The sequence below is a fragment of the Loxodonta africana genome, chromosome 11 (genome assembly GCF_030014295.1).
Source record: "Loxodonta africana isolate mLoxAfr1 chromosome 11, mLoxAfr1.hap2, whole genome shotgun sequence".
Classification (NCBI taxonomy): domain Eukaryota; kingdom Metazoa; phylum Chordata; class Mammalia; order Proboscidea; family Elephantidae; genus Loxodonta; species Loxodonta africana.
In genome coordinates this window covers 13,429,180-13,452,152 of record NC_087352.1, presented here as the reverse complement: position 1 = coordinate 13,452,152, position 22,973 = coordinate 13,429,180, and the positions used below count along the sequence as shown (strand labels likewise).

The window sequence follows — 22,973 nt, the reverse complement described above, 5'->3', positions numbered from 1 at the left end:
AAAGGCACCACTTATCTCTTGTCTAGTTAGTTTTTTTTCCCTTCCCGCGCCTCCCCTCCCCTCCCTAGAAGATTCTTTCTTTCTCTTGGTAAACCTTTTCATGAGTTGTTCTGGGTGTATTTATCTGTCCTTTCGGGATTGATTGATTTCACTCAACAGAATGCCTTCCACATTCATCCATGTTGTGAGAAGTGTCGCGGATGCTTCACTGTGCTTTGTCATTGCGTGCTATTCCCTTGTGTGATGTACCGGACTCATAGAGACCCCGTTGCATAGTTCTTTCAAGAGAAGTTGTGTGCATGTGATGAGTTGGAGGGAGTTGAGTCAACTTGCTCCAAGCATCAGGGGGGGATAACATGGTGGAAGAGATCGGGGAAAAGTCGTCCATCTGGCAAGGACGCTGAATTTAGAACCTGATTTCGCCGGTGTGGAAAGGCAGATAGATCACGAAGAAGGGAAACTGACCAATCAGGACTCTCTCGGTTATCTAGTGCTTCTAAGAAAGAGAAACCACTCTGGATGGCTTTCGGAGAAATGTATTCTCTCCCAGTTTAGGAGGGTACAAGTCCAAGTTGAGGGCCCCAGCTTCAGGGGAAAGTTCTCTTTCTCTCTCTCTTTCTCTCGGTCAGCTCTTGGATTAAGATCCTCCATAACGATCTTCCCCTGGGTCTAGGCGTTTGTCAGAGAAAGGACTCTGGGTCAAAAGAGATTGACTCCGGATATAAGCTAACGCAGTATTTGAGTCCTGCCTCATTCAAATAACTGCCTCTAATCCCACCTCATTAACATCTTGGAGGGCAGGATTGACAAAACACAGTATCATAACATCCAATCAGAAAAAGGACAACCACACAGTTCTGGGAACCCTGGCCTAGCCAAGTGGAGGCATAGAGGTGGGGGTGGGGGGTGGAAATTTGATCCATGATAAGGACCTAATGGATTCTGAGGATGAAAGAAATGTTAAAGAGGAAAGACCTCATGAGAGAAGAGGGAGGAGATAGACTGTCAAAACATTTGACCCTGAAAGGGTTAGCTGGGGTGTTTCCTCAACTAAATCGGGGGCTGCATGTGCCAGAAAATGTGGACCCAAATGCCGATCGATTTGATAGAGTTGACAGATTCATGAAACAGGGAGACGTTTTCGTGACATACGTGTGGGGAAAAAAAGAAATAAGGCCCCTAGCGAAAACTCTCACTCGTTTTCTGACTAGCAACCCCACGACCGTTCCCCGGGATAACCCAGATGATGGTGAAACTTCCACAAGTTCAAAGGGGAATGTCTTTTCTACTCAGAAAATGAGTGAGAGGAAAAGGAGGGAGCCGCTGAGGCCATCCTAGGACGATGTAGGCTTGACCGGTGGGGAATGGTGTTGGGTAAGGTAGTGTGCGAACTGAGCTGTGCCGTGATCCTGAGTAGTTCGGTAGATCGTTTCTTGTTTGGCAGTTACAGACTAACGCAATCATCTCCGTGATGAGATGGAAGATTAGGCACTGACTTCGGTGATGAGATCTGCCCTGAGCAGCCAATCAGTTGAGAGGGGGATTTGTTGGAGGGGGGTGTGTGTGCGTGTGTGTGAGTGGCCTGCCTCCAGTATATAGGGGGCTGTTCGTGCAAGGCTGCCTTCACTCAGGATCCTGCATCCAGCTCGTCACCAGCTGCCCTGCGGTTCTTGGGACTTGAGGCAGCCAGCGGCGGTCTTCCCTGCTGACGTCGGATTCCTGCTCCTTTGCGGCCCGTGAGCTTGTTGCAGCGGTCTGGCCAGCAGATCTTGGGTTCTTCAGCCCCTGCAGCTACGTGAATCAGGAGAAGCCTCCAGCCTGACATCTGACCCATGAACTTTGGACTTGCCAGACCCTACCACCGTGGCTTGAAAGCAGACAGGTTTCTTTCGAAAGGCTTCTGAGGAGCTAAGGAGGGACCCAGAACACGGAGTGCTGGAGTCATCACCTTGGCTCTCCCCGAGGCCTTAGAAGACCCTTCCCGCCCAGCTCAGGTCAGGATTGCTTTTGGAGCACATATCGATCGGCATGAGCAGCCGAAGCCCAGCCAGGCTCTTGGACCTTGCCAAGCAGAGCCTGCTGCAGAACGAAGCCTTGGCCGTTGCCTCTCTGGAGTCACTGCCCGCGCAACTCTTCCTGCCCTTGTTCCTGGAGGCTGTTGCTGGGAGACACAGCGAGACTCTGAAGGCAATGGTGCGGGCCTGGCCCTTCAGCCACCTTGCCCTGGGGGCTCTGATGAAGGCTCAGCAGCCTCAGCAGGACATCTTAAAAGCTGCGCTGGATGGGCTCGATGACCTGCTTGCCCACAAGATCCGCCCCAGAAGATGGAAACTGCAAGTGCTGGATTTACGGCTGAATGCGAATACCAACTTCTGGGACGTAGCGCCTAGAACCTGGGACTGGTCCTCCGTGCGCTCGTTGGAGGAGCCGGAGGCCGCCCAGCCTAAGACGAAGAGGCCAAAAGTGGACGACTCAAGGAAGGAGGAGAAAGAGCTCTTGGCCCCTGTGCAGGTGCTCCTAGAAGACTTTTGTCTCCAGAAAGCCACCCCCGATGAATTCCTCACCTTCCTCATGAAGAGGGTCAAGCAGGGAAAAGGTCTGCCACAGCTGTGCTGTAGGAAGCTGGAGTTTCTTGATATGTCACTCGGACACATTCAGAAGATCCTGAGAATGGTGCAGCTGGACTGTGTCCAAGAGGTAGAAGTGAATGGCCACTGGGACCTGCTCACCCTGGCCAGCTTTGCTCCTCACCTCAGCCAGATGGTGAATGTGAGCAGACTGCGCGTCTCTCACATCATGACGATCTCCTTCATTCCCTGGGCGGCGGAGGGAGTGGACAAGCTACTTTCCCAGTTCAGCGCTCAGTTGCTCAGTCTGCACCAGCTCCAGGAGCTCCACCTAGACTCTGTCTTCTTCCTGGAAGGCCGCCTAGACCAGGTGCTCAGGTGCCTGAAGAGCCCTTTGGTGACCCTCTCGCTGACTAATTGCTTGCTTTTGGAGTCTGACTTGACCCACCTGGCGTCCTGCCTGAACACCAGCCACCTAAGGTACCTGAATTTGAGTGAGGTCAACATGATGGCCTTAAGTCCCGAGTTCCTCCAAGTTGTGCTAGAGAGAGCCTCAGCCACCCTCCACCGCCTGGCATTAGATGGGTGCGGGATCAGGGACTCCCAGCTCATGTCCATCCTGCCTGCTCTGGGCCACTGCTCCCAGCTCACCAGCTTCAGCTTCCGTGGAAACCCAGTCTCCGTGGCGGCCCTGCAGAGCCTGCTGCGGCACACCGTCCTGCTGAGCAGGTTCAGACTCGGACTTTTTCCTGTCCCTCTGGAGTGCTATGTGGGCCTCCAAGGCACCGTCGACCTGGGCAATCTTCGACGCTCTCTGGCCGAGCTGAGACTGATACTGCAGGACTTAGGGCGGCCCAATTCGGTCTTATTGTTCAGCGACAGCGCCTGGACCTATGATGTGATTCTCCTCTATTGCGTGGCCTGATGTCATTTTCACTCGTGCTTTAGACGAGGGCTTGCAGGGCAGACGTGTTTCTCATGAAACAATTCATACACATATTGTGTTGTGACATTTATCGCCAAGCCCACGGTACGGCAACACTCTCCCTTTCTCCACCTCGGCTATCCCGGTACCGGCTCTCCTGTCACCCCCTGCCTTCTCATTCGTGCCCCTGGACTGGTGTGCCCATTTGGTCTCCTTTGGTTTGAGGGTCAGTGGAATCTTTGGCTGAGGGGTGAACTTCGGGAGTGACTTCCATACTGAGTTGAAAGGGTGTCTGGGGGCCATCGACTCGGGGTTGTTCTAGCCTAGTAGCCTTGAAGTCCAAATTCGGGGCACCAGCTCCGGGGAAGGCTTTCTCCCTCTGTTGGCTCTGGAGGAAGATCCTTGTCATCAGTCTTCCCTTGGCCTGGGAGTTTGTCCGTGCAGGAAGCCCGGGTCCAAAGCACACGCTCTCTTCCCAGCGCTGCTTTCTTGGTGCTGTGACGTCCCCGGCTCTCTGCTCGCTCGTCTCTCCTTTCATCTCTTGGAAGACAAAAGGTGACGCAGGCCCTCCCCAGGGAACCTCTCTTTCCATTGGGATCAGGATGTGATCTCAGAAAGGGTTTTACATCCCACCCTAAGCCTCCTCAACAGGGCCCAATGCTGCCTCGTTCGGCAGGGCCAGAGATTAGGATTTCCAACACATAGGCCAGTTGCATCAATTCACAAAATGGAGGACAGCATCCTGGCAATCGTGGCCTAGGCAAAGTGACACACATCTTCTAGGGGGACCAAAGTGAACCCCCGACACTCTGTTCTGCCCGTCGAGCTACATGTTCTCCGAGACCACGGTCCCCAGCTGTCAGCCGAGTCATTCGCTCCCTCAGGGAGTTTGGGTGTATCTAGGAATCATCCATGACCTTTCCTTGGTCAAGCTGTGCTGCTCTCCCCAGTAGTGTGTCCAGCCTACCAAACGAACAAGCAAAGAAACAGACAAACCCCCAACCAAACCCGTTGTTCTCGAGTGGTTTCCAACTCATCGCAACCCTATAGGAAAGGGTAGAACTGCCCCATACGGCTTCCAAGGAGCCGCTGGTGGAGTTGAACTGCCAGCCTTTTGCTTAGCAGCCGAGATCTTCACCACTGGGCCAGCGGGGTTCCACCGTGTGCTGTCTTACCCTTCTCCGAAAAAAAAGGCACCACTTATCTCTTGTCTAGTTAGTTTTTTTTCCCTTCCCGCGCCTCCCCTCCCCTCCCTAGAAGATTGTTTCTTTCTCTTGGTAAACCTTTTCATGAGTTGTTCTGGGTGTATTTATCTGTCCTTTTGGGATTGATTGATTTCACTCAACAGAATGCCTTCCACATTCATCCATGCTGTGAGAAGTGTCGCGGATGCTTCACTGTGCTTTGTCATTGCGTGCTATTCCCTTGTGTGATGTACCGGACTCATAGAGACCCCGTTGCATAGTTCTTTCAAGAGAAGTTGTGTGCATGTGATGAGTTGGAGGGAGTTGAGTCAACTTGCTCCAAGCATCAGGGGGGGATAACATGGTGGAAGAGATCGGAGAAAAGTCGTCCATCTGGCAAGGACGCTGAATTTAGAACCTGATTTCGCCGGTGTGGAAAGGCAGATAGATCACGAAGAAGGGAAACTGACCAATCAGGACTCTCTCGGTTATCTAGTGCTTCTAAGAAAGAGAAACCACTCTGGATGGCTTTCGGAGAAATGTATTCTCTCCCAGTTTAGGAGGGTACAAGTCCAAGTTGAGGGCCCCAGCTTCAGGGGAAAGTTCTCTTTCTCTCTCTCTTTCTCTCGGTCAGCTCTTGGATTAAGATCCTCCATAACGATCTTCCCCTGGGTCTAGGCGTTTGTCAGAGAAAGGACTCTGGGTCAAAAGAGATTGACTCCGGATATAAGCTAACGCAGTATTTGAGTCCTGCCTCATTCAAATAACTGCCTCTAATCCCACCTCATTAACATCTTGGAGGGCAGGATTGACAAAACACAGTATCATAACATCCAATCAGAAAAAGGACAACCACACAATTCTGGGAACCCTGGCCTAGCCAAGTGGAGGCATAGAGGTGGGGGTGGGGGGTGGAAATTTGATCCATGATAAGGACTTAATGGATTCTGAGGATGAAAGAAATGTTAAAGAGGAAAGACCTCATGAGAGAAGAGGGAGGAGATAGACTGTCAAAACATTTGACCCTGAAAGGGTTAGCTGGGGTGTTTCCTCAACTAAATCGGGGGCTGCATGTGCCAGAAAATGTGGACCCAAATGCCGATCGATTTGATAGAGTTGACAGATTCATGAAACAGGGAGACGTTTTCGTGACATACGTGTGGGGAAAAAAAGAAATAAGGCCCCTAGCGAAAACTCTCACTCGTTTTCTGACTAGCAACCCCACGACCGTTCCCCGGGATAACCCAGATGATGGTGAAACTTCCACAAGTTCAAAGGGGAATGTCTTTTCTACTCAGAAAATGAGTGAGAGGAAAAGGAGGGAGCCGCTGAGGCCATCCTAGGACGATGTAGGCTTGACCGGTGGGGAATGGTGTTGGGTAAGGTGGTGTGCGAACTGAGCTGTGCCGTGATCCTGAGTAGTTCGGTAGATCGTTTCTTGTTTGGCAGTTACAGACTAACGCAATCATCTCCGTGATGAGATGGAAGATTAGGCACTGACTTCGGTGATGAGATCTGCCCTGAGCAGCCAATCAGTTGAGAGGGGGATTTGTTGGAGGGGGGTGTGTGTGCGTGTGTGTGAGTGGCCTGCCTCCAGTATATAGGGGGCTGTTCGTGCAAGGCTGCCTTCACTCAGGATCCTGCATCCAGCTCGTCACCAGCTGCCCTGCGGTTCTTGGGACTTGAGGCAGCCAGCGGCGGTCTTCCCTGCTGACGTCGGATTCCTGCTCCTTTGCGGCCCGTGAGCTTGTTGCAGCGGTCTGGCCAGCAGATCTTGGGTTCTTCAGCCCCTGCAGCTACGTGAATCAGGAGAAGCCTCCAGCCTGACATCTGACCCATGAACTTTGGACTTGCCAGACCCTACCACCGTGGCTTGAAAGCAGACAGGTTTCTTTCGAAAGGCTTCTGAGGAGCTAAGGAGGGACCCAGAACACGGAGTGCTGGAGTCATCACCTTGGCTCTCCCCGAGGCCTTAGAAGACCCTTCCCGCCCAGCTCAGGTCAGGATTGCTTTTGGAGCACATATCGATCGGCATGAGCAGCCGAAGCCCAGCCAGGCTCTTGGACCTTGCCAAGCAGAGCCTGCTGCAGAACGAAGCCTTGGCCGTTGCCTCTCTGGAGTCACTGCCCGCGCAACTCTTCCTGCCCTTGTTCCTGGAGGCTGTTGCTGGGAGACACAGCGAGACTCTGAAGGCAATGGTGCGGGCCTGGCCCTTCAGCCACCTTGCCCTGGGGGCTCTGATGAAGGCTCAGCAGCCTCAGCAGGACATCTTAAAAGCTGCGCTGGATGGGCTCGATGACCTGCTTGCCCACAAGATCCGCCCCAGAAGATGGAAACTGCAAGTGCTGGATTTACGGCTGAATGCGAATACCAACTTCTGGGACGTAGCGCCTAGAACCTGGGACTGGTCCTCCGTGCGCTCGTTGGAGGAGCCGGAGGCCGCCCAGCCTAAGACGAAGAGGCCAAAAGTGGACGACTCAAGGAAGGAGGAGAAAGAGCTCTTGGCCCCTGTGCAGGTGCTCCTAGAAGACTTTTGTCTCCAGAAAGCCACCCCCGATGAATTCCTCACCTTCCTCATGAAGAGGGTCAAGCAGGGAAAAGGTCTGCCACAGCTGTGCTGTAGGAAGCTGGAGTTTCTTGATATGTCACTCGGACACATTCAGAAGATCCTGAGAATGGTGCAGCTGGACTGTGTCCAAGAGGTAGAAGTGAATGGCCACTGGGACCTGCTCACCCTGGCCAGCTTTGCTCCTCACCTCAGCCAGATGGTGAATGTGAGCAGACTGCGCGTCTCTCACATCATGACGATCTCCTTCATTCCCTGGGCGGCGGAGGGAGTGGACAAGCTACTTTCCCAGTTCAGCGCTCAGTTGCTCAGTCTGCACCAGCTCCAGGAGCTCCACCTAGACTCTGTCTTCTTCCTGGAAGGCCGCCTAGACCAGGTGCTCAGGTGCCTGAAGAGCCCTTTGGTGACCCTCTCGCTGACTAATTGCTTGCTTTTGGAGTCTGACTTGACCCACCTGGCGTCCTGCCTGAACACCAGCCACCTAAGGTACCTGAATTTGAGTGAGGTCAACATGATGGCCTTAAGTCCCGAGTTCCTCCAAGTTGTGCTAGAGAGAGCCTCAGCCACCCTCCACCGCCTGGCATTAGATGGGTGCGGGATCAGGGACTCCCAGCTCATGTCCATCCTGCCTGCTCTGGGCCACTGCTCCCAGCTCACCAGCTTCAGCTTCCGTGGAAACCCAGTCTCCGTGGCGGCCCTGCAGAGCCTGCTGCGGCACACCGTCCTGCTGAGCAGGTTCAGACTCGGACTTTTTCCTGTCCCTCTGGAGTGCTATGTGGGCCTCCAAGGCACCGTCGACCTGGGCAATCTTCGACGCTCTCTGGCCGAGCTGAGACTGATACTGCAGGACTTAGGGCGGCCCAATTCGGTCTTATTGTTCAGCGACAGCGCCTGGACCTATGATGTGATTCTCCTCTATTGCGTGGCCTGATGTCATTTTCACTCGTGCTTTAGACGAGGGCTTGCAGGGCAGACGTGTTTCTCATGAAACAATTCATACACATATTGTGTTGTGACATTTATCGCCAAGCCCACGGTACGGCAACACTCTCCCTTTCTCCACCTCGGCTATCCCGGTACCGGCTCTCCTGTCACCCCCTGCCTTCTCATTCGTGCCCCTGGACTGGTGTGCCCATTTGGTCTCCTTTGGTTTGAGGGTCAGTGGAATCTTTGGCTGAGGGGTGAACTTCGGGAGTGACTTCCATACTGAGTTGAAAGGGTGTCTGGGGGCCATCGACTCGGGGTTGTTCTAGCCTAGTAGCCTTGAAGTCCAAATTCGGGGCACCAGCTCCGGGGAAGGCTTTCTCCCTCTGTTGGCTCTGGAGGAAGATCCTTGTCATCAGTCTTCCCTTGGCCTGGGAGTTTGTCCGTGCAGGAAGCCCGGGTCCAAAGCACACGCTCTCTTCCCAGCGCTGCTTTCTTGGTGCTGTGACGTCCCCGGCTCTCTGCTCGCTCGTCTCTCCTTTCATCTCTTGGAAGACAAAAGGTGACGCAGGCCCTCCCCAGGGAACCTCTCTTTCCATTGGGATCAGGATGTGATCTCAGAAAGGGTTTTACATCCCACCCTAAGCCTCCTCAACAGGGCCCAATGCTGCCTCGTTCGGCAGGGCCAGAGATTAGGATTTCCAATACATAGGCCAGTTGCATCAATTCACAAAATGGAGGACAGCATCCTGGCAATCGTGGCCTAGGCAAAGTGACACACATCTTCTAGGGGGACCAAAGTGAACCCCCGACACTCTGTTCTGCCCGTCGAGCTACATGTTCTCCGAGACCACGGTCCCCAGCTGTCAGCCGAGTCATTCGCTCCCTCAGGGAGTTTGGGTGTATCTAGGAATCATCCATGACCTTTCCTTGGTCAAGCTGTGCTGCTCTCCCCAGTAGTGTGTCCAGCCTACCAAACGAACAAGCAAAGAAACAGACAAACCCCCAACCAAACCCGTTGTTCTCGAGTGGTTTCCAACTCATCGCAACCCTGTAGGAAAGGGTAGAACTGCCCCATACGGCTTCCAAGGAGCCGCTGGTGGAGTTGAACTGCCAGCCTTTTGCCTAGCAGCCGAGATCTTCACCACTGGGCCAGCGGGGTTCCACCGTGTGCTGTCTTACCCTTCTCCGAAAAAAAAGGCACCACTTATCTCTTGTCTAGTTAGTTTTTTTTCCCTTCCCGCGCCTCCCCTCCCCTCCCTAGAAGATTGTTTCTTTCTCTTGGTAAACCTTTTCATGAGTTGTTCTGGGTGTATTTATCTGTCCTTTTGGGATTGATTGATTTCACTCAACAGAATGCCTTCCACATTCATCCATGTTGTGAGAAGTGTCGCGGATGCTTCACTGTGCTTTGTCATTGCGTGCTATTCCCTTGTGTGATGTACCGGACTCATAGAGACCCCGTAGCATAGTTCTTTCAAGAGAAGTTGTGTGCATGTGATGAGTTGGAGGGAGTTGAGTCAACTTGCTCCAAGCATCAGGGGGGGATAACATGGTGGAAGAGATCGGGGAAAAGTCGTCCATCTGGCAAGGACGCTGAATTTAGAACCTGATTTCGCCGGTGTGGAAAGGCAGATAGATCACGAAGAAGGGAAACTGACCAATCAGGACTCTCTCGGTTATCTAGTGCTTCTAAGAAAGAGAAACCACTCTGGATGGCTTTCGGAGAAATGTATTCTCTCCCAGTTTAGGAGGGTACAAGTCCAAGTTGAGGGCCCCAGCTTCAGGGGAAAGTTCTCTTTCTCTCTCTCTTTCTCTCGGTCAGCTCTTGGATTAAGATCCTCCATAACGATCTTCCCCTGGGTCTAGGCGTTTGTCAGAGAAAGGACTCTGGGTCAAAAGAGATTGACTCCGGATATAAGCTAACGCAGTATTTGAGTCCTGCCTCATTCAAATAACTGCCTCTAATCCCACCTCATTAACATCTTGGAGGGCAGGATTGACAAAACACAGTATCATAACATCCAATCAGAAAAAGGACAACCACACAATTCTGGGAACCCTGGCCTAGCCAAGTGGAGGCATAGAGGTGGGGGTGGGGGGTGGAAATTTGATCCATGATAAGGACTTAATGGATTCTGAGGATGAAAGAAATGTTAAAGAGGAAAGACCTCATGAGAGAAGAGGGAGGAGATAGACTGTCAAAACATTTGACCCTGAAAGGGTTAGCTGGGGTGTTTCCTCAACTAAATCGGGGGCTGCATGTGCCAGAAAATGTGGACCCAAATGCCGATCGATTTGATAGAGTTGACAGATTCATGAAACAGGGAGACGTTTTCGTGACATACGTGTGGGGAAAAAAAGAAATAAGGCCCCTAGCGAAAACTCTCACTCGTTTTCTGACTAGCAACCCCACGACCGTTCCCCGGGATAACCCAGATGATGGTGAAACTTCCACAAGTTCAAAGGGGAATGTCTTTTCTACTCAGAAAATGAGTGAGAGGAAAAGGAGGGAGCCGCTGAGGCCATCCTAGGACGATGTAGGCTTGACCGGTGGGGAATGGTGTTGGGTAAGGTGGTGTGCGAACTGAGCTGTGCCGTGATCCTGAGTAGTTCGGTAGATCGTTTCTTGTTTGGCAGTTACAGACTAACGCAATCATCTCCGTGATGAGATGGAAGATTAGGCACTGACTTCGGTGATGAGATCTGCCCTGAGCAGCCAATCAGTTGAGAGGGGGATTTGTTGGAGGGGGGTGTGTGTGCGTGTGTGTGAGTGGCCTGCCTCCAGTATATAGGGGGCTGTTCGTGCAAGGCTGCCTTCACTCAGGATCCTGCATCCAGCTCGTCACCAGCTGCCCTGCGGTTCTTGGGACTTGAGGCAGCCAGCGGCGGTCTTCCCTGCTGACGTCGGATTCCTGCTCCTTTGCGGCCCGTGAGCTTGTTGCAGCGGTCTGGCCAGCAGATCTTGGGTTCTTCAGCCCCTGCAGCTACGTGAATCAGGAGAAGCCTCCAGCCTGACATCTGACCCATGAACTTTGGACTTGCCAGACCCTACCACCGTGGCTTGAAAGCAGACAGGTTTCTTTCGAAAGGCTTCTGAGGAGCTAAGGAGGGACCCAGAACACGGAGTGCTGGAGTCATCACCTTGGCTCTCCCCGAGGCCTTAGAAGACCCTTCCCGCCCAGCTCAGGTCAGGATTGCTTTTGGAGCACATATCGATCGGCATGAGCAGCCGAAGCCCAGCCAGGCTCTTGGACCTTGCCAAGCAGAGCCTGCTGCAGAACGAAGCCTTGGCCGTTGCCTCTCTGGAGTCACTGCCCGCGCAACTCTTCCTGCCCTTGTTCCTGGAGGCTGTTGCTGGGAGACACAGCGAGACTCTGAAGGCAATGGTGCGGGCCTGGCCCTTCAGCCACCTTGCCCTGGGGGCTCTGATGAAGGCTCAGCAGCCTCAGCAGGACATCTTAAAAGCTGCGCTGGATGGGCTCGATGACCTGCTTGCCCACAAGATCCGCCCCAGAAGATGGAAACTGCAAGTGCTGGATTTACGGCTGAATGCTAATACCAACTTCTGGGACGTAGCGCCTAGAACCTGGGACTGGTCCTCCGTGCGCTCGTTGGAGGAGCCGGAGGCCGCCCAGCCTAAGACGAAGAGGCCAAAAGTGGACGACTCAAGGAAGGAGGAGAAAGAGCTCTTGGCCCCTGTGCAGGTGCTCCTAGAAGACTTTTGTCTCCGGAAAGCCACCCCCGATGAATTCCTCACCTTCCTCATGAAGAGGGTCAAGCAGGGAAAAGGTCTGCCACAGCTGTGCTGTAGGAAGCTGGAGTTTCTTGATATGTCACTCGGACACATTCAGAAGATCCTGAGAATGGTGCAGCTGGACTGTGTCCAAGAGGTAGAAGTGAATGGCCACTGGGACCTGCTCACCCTGGCCAGCTTTGCTCCTCACCTCAGCCAGATGGTGAATGTGAGCAGACTGCGCGTCTCTCACATCATGACGATCTCCTTCATTCCCTGGGCGGCGGAGGGAGTGGACAAGCTACTTTCCCAGTTCAGCGCTCAGTTGCTCAGTCTGCACCAGCTCCAGGAGCTCCACCTAGACTCTGTCTTCTTCCTGGAAGGCCGCCTAGACCAGGTGCTCAGGTGCCTGAAGAGCCCTTTGGTGACCCTCTCGCTGACTAATTGCTTGCTTTTGGAGTCTGACTTGACCCACCTGGCGTCCTGCCTGAACACCAGCCACCTAAGGTACCTGAATTTGAGTGAGGTCAACGTGATGGCCTTAAGTCCCGAGTTCCTCCAAGTTGTGCTAGAGAGAGCCTCAGCCACCCTCCACCGCCTGGCATTAGATGGGTGCGGGATCAGGGACTCCCAGCTCATGTCCATCTTGCCTGCTCTGGGCCACTGCTCCCAGCTCACCAGCTTCAGCTTCCGTGGAAACCCAGTGTCCGTTGCGGCCCTGCAGAGCCTGCTGCGGCACACCGTCCTGCTGAGCAGGTTCAGACTCGGACTTTTTCCTGTCCCTCTGGAGTGCTATGTGGGCCTCCAAGGCACCGTCGACCTGGGCAATCTTCGACGCTCTCTGGCCGAGCTGAGACTGATACTGCAGGACTTAGGGCGGCCCAATTCGGTCTTATTGTTCAGCGACAGCGCCTGGACCTATGATGTGATTCTCCTCTATTGCGTGGCCTGATGTCATTTTCACTCGTGCTTTAGACGAGGGCTTGCAGGGCAGACGTGTTTCTCATGAAACAATTCATACACATATTGTGTTGTGACATTTATCGCCAAGCCCACGGTACGGCAACACTCTCCCTTTCTCCACCTCGGGTATCCCGTTACCGGCTCTCCTGTCACCCCCTGCCTTCTCATTCGTGCCCCTGGACTGGTGTGCCCATTTGGTCTCCTTTGGTTTGAGGGTCAGTGGAATCTTTGGCTGAGGGGTGAACTTCGGGAGTGACTTCCATACTGAGTTGAAAGGGTGTCCGGGGGCCATCGACTCGGGGTTGTTCTAGCCTAGTAGCCTTGAAGTCCAAATTCGGGGCACCAGCTCCGGGGAAGGCTTTCTCCCTCTGTTGGCTCTGGAGGAAGATCCTTGTCATCAGTCTTCCCTTGGCCTGGGAGTTTGTCCGTGCAGGAAGCCCGGGTCCAAAGCACACGCTCTCTTCCCAGCGCTGCTTTCTTGGTGCTGTGACGTCCCCGGCTCTCTGCTCGCTCGTCTCTCCTTTCATCTCTTGGAAGACAAAAGGTGACGCAGGCCCTCCCCAGGGAACCTCTCTTTCCATTGGGATCAGGATGTGATCTCAGAAAGGGTTTTACATCCCACCCTAAGCCTCCTCAACAGGGCCCAATGCTGCCTCGTTCGGCAGGGCCAGAGATTAGGATTTCCAATACATAGGCCAGTTGCATCAATTCACAAAATGGAGGACAGCATCCTGGCAATCGTGGCCTAGGCAAAGTGATACAGATATTCTATTGGGACCATAGTGAATCCCCGACACTCTGTTCTGCCCGTCGAGCTACATGTTCTCCGAGACCACGGTCCCCAGCTGTCAGGCCAGTCATTCGCTCCCTCAGGGAGTTTGGGTGTATCTAGGAATCATCCATGACCTTTCCTTGATCAAGTTGTGCTGCTCTCCCCAGTATTGTGTACAGCCTTCCAAATGAACAAGCAAAGAAACAGACAAACCCCCAACCAAACCCGTTGTTCTCAAATGGTTTCCAAAGTGAGGGAGCCACTGAGGGGCATGTAGGCTTTACAGGTGTGGAATGGTGATGGGTAAGGTGGTGTGCGAACTTAGCTGTTCCCTTATCCTGAGTGGTTCGGTAGATGGTTTGTAGTTTTGCAGTCATGGAATAGTACAATCATCTCCATGATGAGATCGAAGATTACAGACTGACTTCCGTGATGAGGTCTGCCATGAGCAGCCAATCAGTTGACAGGGGGATTTAAAACAGAAAGGAAATTTTATCAATCGCAAAATGGATGACAGCGTACTGGGAATTGTGGCCTAGCCAAAGTGGTACAGATGTTTTTTAGGGACCAAATTCGATCCATGACACTCTGCATTGCCAATTGAGCTACATGACCCCTGAGACCAACGTCTCCAACTGTCACACCAGTCATTTGTTTCTTCAGGGAGTTTAGATGTATCTATGCAGGATCCATGCCTTTCCTTGTCAAGTTGTGCTGCTCTCCCCAGTCTGTTGAGATATCACGTATGTCATTTCTTCTTCAGTTTATTTGCTTCCTCTCTTGTTTTCCTTTTGTCAGTTTGACCAGTCGTTTATGGATTTTGTTCATCTTTTCAAGGAACCAGCTTTTGTTCTCATTAACTCTTTCAGTTGTTTCTCTATTCATTATTACATTTAATTCCGTTCAAAGTTTTATTTGCTTTTTTTTGTGGTGTCGCAGGGCCTGTTTTGGTGCTGTCTTTCTATTTTTTCGTGTTGTAGGTTAATGTTTTGATTTTGTCCTTTTCTTCTTTTTGGATGTGTGCATTTATCTGTATAAATTGACCTTTGAGCACTGGTTTTGCTGTGTCCCAGAGTTCTGGTAGGATGTTCTTTCATTCTCATTTGATTTTGTGAATTTCTGTATTCCGTCCTTAATTTCTTCTATAACCCACTAGTTTTTGTTTTTCAGTTTTCCTGTAGTTGATTTTTTTTCCCTTGATTTTTCTGTTATTGATTTCTACTTTCATGGCTTTATGGTCAGAAAAGATATTTTGTAATACTTGGATGTTTTGGATTCTGTTAAGGCTTGCTTTATAGCCTAATACATGGTCTATCCTGGAGAATGTTCCATGTGAGTTGGGAAGAAAGCATACTTGGCTGCTGTTGTGTGGAGTTTTCTGGATATGCCTATGAGGTGAAGTTGTTTGATTGTGGCATTTAGATCTTCCGTGTCTTTATTGAGCTTCTTTCTGGATGTTCTGTCCTTCACCGAAAGTGGTGTGTTGAAGTCTCCTACTATGATTATAGAGCTGTCTGTCTCACTTTTCAATGCTGTTAGAGTTTGTTTTATGTATTTGAAGGCCTGTCATTGGGTGCATAAGTATTTAATATGGTTATAGATTCCCGGTATACTGTCCCTTTAATCATTCTGTAGTGTTCTTCCTTATCCTTTGTGGTAGATTTAGCTTTAACGTCTGTTTTGTCAGAAATTAGTATTGCCATTCCTGATTTTTGTTGTTTGCTTGACGTATTTTTTTTCATCTTTTGACTTTTAGTTTGTTTGTGTCTCTAAGTCTAAGGCATATCTCTTGGAGGCAGCATACAGATGGATCATGTTTTTTAAATCCATTCTGCCACTCTCTGTCTCTTTATTGGTGCATTTAGTCCATTTACATTCAGCATAATTATAGATACGTATGAGTTTTTTTTGATGAGTTTAGTGCTGTCATTTTGATATCTTTTTGTGTGTGTTGTTGACAGTTTCTTTTTCCCACTTAATTTTTTTGTGCTGAGTAGTTTATCTTTATACATTGTCCTTTCCTCTAATTTGTTGTTGTTGATTTTGTTTCTGCAGAGCCTCTATTTTTTTCTTGTTTTTTATTTTGATGTGTAGGATTGTTAGTCTCTTTTGTAGCTGCCTTTTTTTTAAATATTTACCCTATTTTTCTAAGTTTAAACCTAACTTTTATTTCCTTATGTCATATTGTCTTCCTCTCCATATGAAAGATCTATGACTACATTTCTTAATCCCTCTTTATTGTTTTCATGTTGTCTTCTTTTACATAATGGCTTCACGGCTTCCCTGCTTTGAGCTTTTTTCATCTTGGTTTATTTTTGTGATTCCCCTATCTGGGTTGATATCTGGTTGCCCTGTCCTGTATTCTAGTCTTGGGTCGATATCTGATATTATTGATTTTCTAACCAGAGAACTCCCTTTAGGATTTCTTGTAGCTTTGGTTTGGTTTTTACAAATTCCCTAAACTTCTGTTTATCTGGAAATGTCCTAATTTCGCCTTTATATTTGAGAAACAGTTTTTCCGGGTATACGATTCTTGGCTGCCAATTTTTTTTCCTTCAGTGCTGTATATAAGTCATCCCATTGCCTTCTTGCCTGCATGGTTTCTGCTGAGTAGTCTGAGCTTATTCCTATTACCTCTTCTTTGTAGGTGACTTTTCTTTTCTCCCTAGCTGCTCTTAAAATTCTCTCTTTAGCTTTGATTTTGGCAAGTTTGATTATAATATGTCTTGGTGGCTTTCTTTTAAGATCTACCTTATGTGGAGTTTTATGAGCATCTTGGATAGATGTCTTCATATATTTCAAGATATCGGGGAAGTTTTCTGCCAAAAAATCTTCAAAATTCTCTCTGTATTTTCTGTTCTCCCTCCCGGTTCTGGTACTCCAAGCACCTATAGGTTGTTTCTCTTGACAGAGTCCCACATGATTCTTAGGGTTTCTTCATTTTTTTAAGTTCTTTTTTTACGATTTTCTTCAAATATATTGGTGCCAAGTGTTTTATCTTCAAACTCACTAACTCTGCCTTCCACTTCCACAATTCTGCACCTCTGACTTTCTATTGAGTTGTCTAATTCTGTAATTTTAGTGTTAATCTTCTCGATTTCTGATTGCTGTCTCTCTACGGATTCTTGTAGCTTATTAAATTTTTCATCATGTTCTTGAACAACCTTTTTAATTTCTTCAACTACTTTCTCTGTGTGCTCCTTGGCTTGTCCTGTGTGTTGCCTGATCTCCTTCCTGATGTCTTGAAGGGTTCTGTATATTAATTGTTTGTATTCTGCATCCGGTAATTCCAGGAAGGCACCTTCATTCTGAAAATCCCTTGATTCTTTGTTCTGAGAGCTTGTTGAAGCGATCACGGTCAGCTTCTTTCTGTGATTTTATATTGGCTGTTGTCTCCGAGCCATCTATAAGTTTTTGTATTAGTTTATTTTATGTTTGCTTACTGTATCCTAGCTTCTGGCTTTGTTTTGTTTTGATATGCCCAGATAGGTTGCTTGAGTGAGCTAGCTTGATTATTTTTGCCTTTGAAGTTCTAACGTCCTGTCACCAGAGGACTAGAGCTGTTATCAGGTCTATGAACCTAGGAGTCCATTCATTTTTCTTGTATGGCTTCAGCTCAAGTGTCCAGGTGTTTGGTCATCAAGTGTGTGGTACAGGCTCTGTCCTACAGTCCTGGGTGGGGGGTTGATTGGTGTAGGTACCAGTATTTGATTGCAGCAGGAGGTCATGCTGTCAACAATGCAGGGGGCTTACAACCGTCCACCAAGTGTCTGTGAGGGAAGGGCGTCCCTGTTCCCTTGAGCGCACAAGTGGCTCGGTTCTGCAGATGGATCATGGGCCCCCATTGATTTTGGTTGTAAGGACTGGGAAGTACCAGTTACCCTTGGATCCCTGTCATGGGTGGCTGGATAATGTGAGTAGTGCCACCAATCCTTAGGCACCTGATGTGGTAGTTGAGGACCCTGTTTAATAGGCAAAGTGGTGTAAACCATCTAACACCCACCTCTCCACTGCACAGCTGAAACAGTTGAAGTCTGCCAACAGGGACCTATTCTCCTGAAATAGGCCCACAGAGGTCTACGTGGGGAGAAAGGTATTCAAAGTCTGTGGACCGTTTATGCCTGGACAACAGCCACTTCTGTCCTAAGCTCCTCAGGTTAGTGGAGCCGTCAGATTATCTTTTCCCCAATTGTGAATTTATTCCTTTTCCAGGCAGGGAGAATGGCTCAGGGTGCTCAGCAGAGCCTATCTCAGGCCCAGGGAAATCGATAGCCACTGAAGCTGGCTTGGGGGCAGGGAGCACAGTAAAATAAATGCAAGTACTTAGCTTTTGCCGAGAGCACCACTCTTCTCTGGTTCTGGAGGTGTGAGTAGGCTGTGTGGCTGGCTGTTTCTCCCTGAGGAAACTACAGCTGAATGCTACCACCAGCCTGTCATGGTCACTCCCAGGAATGTTGCCTGAAGGTTCCCGGTGACTCAAGTCTGGCAACCTTCACTGCTTCTGAACAATCTCTCCCTGCCCCTGCCCCTCAGTCCATTTTGTAACTTTGCCGTTTATGTTCAGGGTCCCTAGCTTGTCATGAATATAATTGTTTCACTTGTTTGTTCAGGTTTTTCTTATAAAAGGGATCCCCGAAAGCCTCTGACTACTCCACCATCTTGGCCCCACTCAGCACTATGTTTTTTAATTTCTTTATCTTTTCCCTTCTCTCTCCCACCTAGGCCATGAGCTGCCTTTGCACCTTCCTGAGGGGTCATGCCTAACTACCCAGTGAGAAAGACATCAATTTGCCACCACCCCAATTCCACCCTGCACCAAACAGACCACTCACCCATCATATTTATTGATTTTGCTGCTGTTTTTATATTTCTTTTTTGTTGTTGATTGTTTTCCTCTCTCTCTTTCCCATCTTTCCTTTCCTTCTCTGACCCACCTAGCCCCATGCACCCCTCAAGCCCCTTCTTGACAGGTTGAGCCACACTGCTCAGTTAGAGATTCATCAGTACACAGTCTGATAGTGTCTGCTTGACACACACTTGGTGAATGCCACTGTGTTGCCATTTTATTTAGTTTTTTCTTATTTCCTTCATCTTTATCTTGTTTTGTTTTTGTTTCTCTCCTTTCTCTTCTTTCACTACCCACTTAGCTCTGTGCATCACATCCACTCCCTACCCTGCTGCCTACCAGCACTGCCCACTGAGCTCTGTGCCCCAGAGGAGCACTCACATAGGCTCCTGGACCCCGGCCTGCACTGCCCTTCAGTCCTGCTCACTTGGCTTCAGTTTGTGCCACGAGCTATTGATCCTGGTCCCTTCCCCCACTGGACTCATCCAGCAGCACCATAGCTGAGTGATCAGCCCTGCTCACTTGGACAAGTTGTTGAGAAACATCATTCCCACAAGCAAGCAAGCAACAAATCACACCCAGCCCTCATGCCCAGACATAAGAGTATAAAACAAAAAGCAAGATGAAACAAATAATTCTGCAATAATAAATGAATGTCCCAGAGACAGCAGACAATATCAAAACACTTTAAAAAAAAAAAAAAAAAAAGAGTACAGAAGACTCCAGAAAGTGACCAAAATAAAACACCAGATGAACCAGCTGGAATAAAAAAAAATGCACAAGCAAAAGTAATTCAACACAGAAGAATGAGAGGGACAAAGAAAAAAGTCAGCTTCACCAAAAAAGCATTACAAAATGACAAAAATAAACTTACACTTATCAATAATGACACTGAACTTAAATGTCTTAAATGCACCCAAAGACAGAGAGGCATAGAATGGATAAAAAAAAGAGAGAGACAGCCCATCGATATGCTATCTAAAAGAGACACACCATGGAAACAAAGACATAAATATATTAAATAACAAAGCATTGAAGAAAATCAAACAAACAGCAACCAAAAAAAGAGCAAGAGTGGCAATATGAATTTCAGATAAAGTAGACTTCAAATCAAAATCCACCATAAAAGACAAGGAAAGATAGTATATAATGATTAAAGGGACAATCCACCATGAGGACAGAAGCCTACTAAATACCTGTGCACCTAATTACAGGACTCCAAAATACAAGAAACAAACTAACAGCATTGAAAAGAGAAATTGACGGTTCCACAATAATAGTAGGACACTTCAACATACCACTCACGGGAAAAGACAGCACATCTGGAAAGAAACTCAACAAAGATACAGAAGATCTAAAAGCCAAAATCAGCTAACTTAACCTCATAGAAATGTATATAACGCTCCACCCAGCAGCAGCAAAGCACACATTCTTTTCAAACACACATAGAACGTTCTCTAGAATAGACCATATCTTAGGCAACAAACAAACCCTCAAAAAGTCCAAAACAATGAGATAATACAAAGTATATTCTCTGATCACAGTGCCATAAAAGTAGAAATTAACAAAAGGAAGAGCAAGGGGAAAAAAATAAAATATATAGAAACTGAATAACACCCTGCTTAAAAAACATTGGGTAATAAAAGAAGTCAAAGATGGAATAAAAAAAAATTCCTAGAATCAAACAAGAATGACAACACATCATATGAAAACATTTGGGACACAGCAAAGGCAATGCTCAGAGGTCAATTTACAGCAATAGATGCACATATCAAAAAGGGGGGTCAAAATCAAAACATTAGCTCCATGACTCAAACCAACAGAAAGAGAACAGTAAAAGAAGCCCACAGCCACCAGAAGAAAGGAAATAATAAAGATCAGAGCAGAAATAAATGAAATAGATGATAGCAAAACAATAGAAAGAATCAACAAAACAAAAAGTTGATCCCTTTGAAAAGATCAACAAAATCGATAAGCCCTTGGATAACCGTGCCTGCTCTGATCAACCCTATATAGCCTCGCCCATACAGGAAAGTAGCTGAGAGCCTGCACCACACACTCAGTGACTGACTACCTAGACGCCAGAGCTGAATTCACACAAGAAAAGTAAATGGACTCCTGGCCTCACACACCTAGTAGCAGCTCTAACCACCAGGTGACAAGACAGGAGAGATTCAAAGAAGCCAATAACCAAGGTAGCTCACACGCCCAGCCTATTTGGTCTCATAAAAACAAAGCAAGATTAAAAAAAAAAAAACTAGGACACAGTAAGCAAGCATACAATAAATACAGTGACTTATTGGTGGCTTGGAGACATCAGTCGATATCAAATCACATACAGAGGCAGACCATGATGGCTTCAGCAAGCTCCCAAAAGAAAGAATCAAGAAATCCTTCAGAGGAAGATAATTTCTTGGAATTACTGGAGGTAGAATACAAAAGGTTAATATACAGAACTCTCCAAGAGATCAGGAAGGAGATCAGGCAAATGCAGAACAAGCCAAGGAGCACACAGACAAAACAAAAGAGAAACTTAAGAAGGTTATAGAAAAGCATAATGACAAATTTAAGAGGTTGTGAGAATCCATAGAGAGGCAGCAAATAGAAATTCAAAAGATTAACCATAAAACTTCAGAACTAGACAACTCAATAGAAAGTCATAGGAGAAGGATTGAGGCAATGGAAGTCAGAAATAGTGAGGGTGAAGAGAAAGCACTTGGCACCAATTTATTTGAGGAAAAATTAGATAAAACAATTTTTAAAAAAATGAACAAAATCTAAGAATTATGTGGGGCACTATCAAACAGCACAACCTATGAGGAATTCCAGTACCAAAACAGGGGGAGATGATAGAAAATACAAAGACAATTGTTGAAGATTAGCTGTCAGAAATATTCCCTGATATCGTGATAAACGAGAAGATATCTATCCAAGAAGTTCATCGAACCCCACACAGAGCAGATTCCCAGAGAAAGTCTCCAAGACATTTTATAATCAAACTTGCCAAAACCAAAGATAAAGAGAAAATCTTAAGAGCACTGTGGGATAAACAAAAGTCACTTACAAAGGACAGTCACTAAGACTAAATTCTGACTACTCAGCAAAAACCATGCAGGCAAGAAGGCAATGGGATAATACATATAAATCCTTGAAGGAAAAGAAAATTGCCAGCTCAGAATTATACATCCAGTAACACTGTCTCTCAAATATGAAGGTAAAATTAGGGCATTTCCAGATAAACAAAACTTAAGGGGGTTTGTAAAAACAAAATTACAAGAAATATTAAAGAGATTCATCTGACTAGAGTACCAACAATATCAGATAACAATACACGACTATAGCACAGGACAGAACAACCAGATATCAACCCAGAGAAGGAAGTCAAAAAAATAAGTCAAAGCTAAAACACTAAAAATAGAGAAACATTGATGTCAATATGTAAAAGATGACAGCATTAAAACAAAAAAAGAGGGATGAAAGAGTGCACTTACAGAGCTTTCATATGGAGAGAAAGTTGAGGCAATATCTGGTCATAAAAGATTGGTATAAACTTACAAAAATAGAGGTAAATTTTAAGGGAACCGCAAATGAAATTAACAAATCTACCCATCAAAAAGGAAGAAAAACATACAGACTCAGCAAATACGAAATCAAAAACAATGAAAAAGATGAAAAGAAAATACGTAAAGAAACACAACTCAGCACAGAAAATTAAGTGGAACAAAGAAACTGTCAACACGACACACACACACACACGCAAATCAAAATAACAGCACTAAACTCATACCTATCTATGATACGGTAAATGTTAATGGATGAAATGCACCGATTAAGAGACAGAGAGTGGCAAAATGGATTTAAAAACACAATCTGTCTATATGCTGCTTACAAGAAAGACACCTTAGACTCAAAGACACAAACAACCTAAAACTCAAAGGATGAGGGAGATGGGACTAAGACAGCAGAGTAGTCAGATGCTTCGTAGGATCGCTCTTACACAAAGACCCCAAAAAACAAGTGAGTTGATTATATATGCCAATGTAGGAGCCCTTAACATCAAAGGCAAAGTTGAGGAATTGCACTGAGTGGCCGGGAGAGGGAGAGATGGTTTAGAGACAGCAAGAAGATGCCAGACCTGACCCAGCAGGAACCAGCACCCTGCAGGTCAGATTGGCTGGCATGCGAGGTGAGGCAAGAAGTGGCACTTGGGATGTGTTTTCCACATCGGGAGAGGCTGAGCAGCAGAGTGGCTACTCAAGTCTCAAGAACCAGTGAAAAGCGGCCTTCAGTTAGCAAAAGAGAAGTACATGAATCTAACCTACAACATGGATCAAAAAACACCTCTTTGGGAAATACCTCTTTCCCATTTACCTGCCCCTTCCCTGCTCTACATTGTGCCCTGAGCCAGCTTCAGAGATTGCCACATTCCATGGGCTGGAAGTAGGACCTGTCAAGTGCCCTGAGCCATTCACCCAGCCTTGCAGAGGGAA

At 48.0% G+C, this 22,973-nt stretch overlaps 3 protein-coding genes across 3 annotated transcripts; all 3 read left to right on the top strand.

Moving 5' to 3' along the window:
• Positions 1-2,028: 2,028 nt before the first annotated feature.
• On the top strand, positions 2,029-3,492 carry LOC135232666 (melanoma antigen preferentially expressed in tumors-like). Its single transcript, XM_064293146.1, has one exon. The coding sequence runs from the start codon at positions 2,029-2,031 to the stop codon at positions 3,490-3,492; it is 1,464 nt and encodes a 487-aa protein (XP_064149216.1).
• A 3,217-nt stretch (positions 3,493-6,709) lies between these two features.
• On the top strand, positions 6,710-8,173 carry LOC135232665 (melanoma antigen preferentially expressed in tumors-like). The gene has a single exon (XM_064293145.1). It carries the CDS (start codon positions 6,710-6,712, stop codon positions 8,171-8,173), a length of 1,464 nt encoding a protein of 487 aa, XP_064149215.1.
• Positions 8,174-11,390: 3,217 nt separating this feature from the next.
• LOC135232664 (melanoma antigen preferentially expressed in tumors-like) lies at positions 11,391-12,854 on the top strand. Its single transcript, XM_064293144.1, has one exon. The coding sequence runs from the start codon at positions 11,391-11,393 to the stop codon at positions 12,852-12,854; it is 1,464 nt and encodes a 487-aa protein (XP_064149214.1).
• Positions 12,855-22,973: the final 10,119 nt, after the last annotated feature.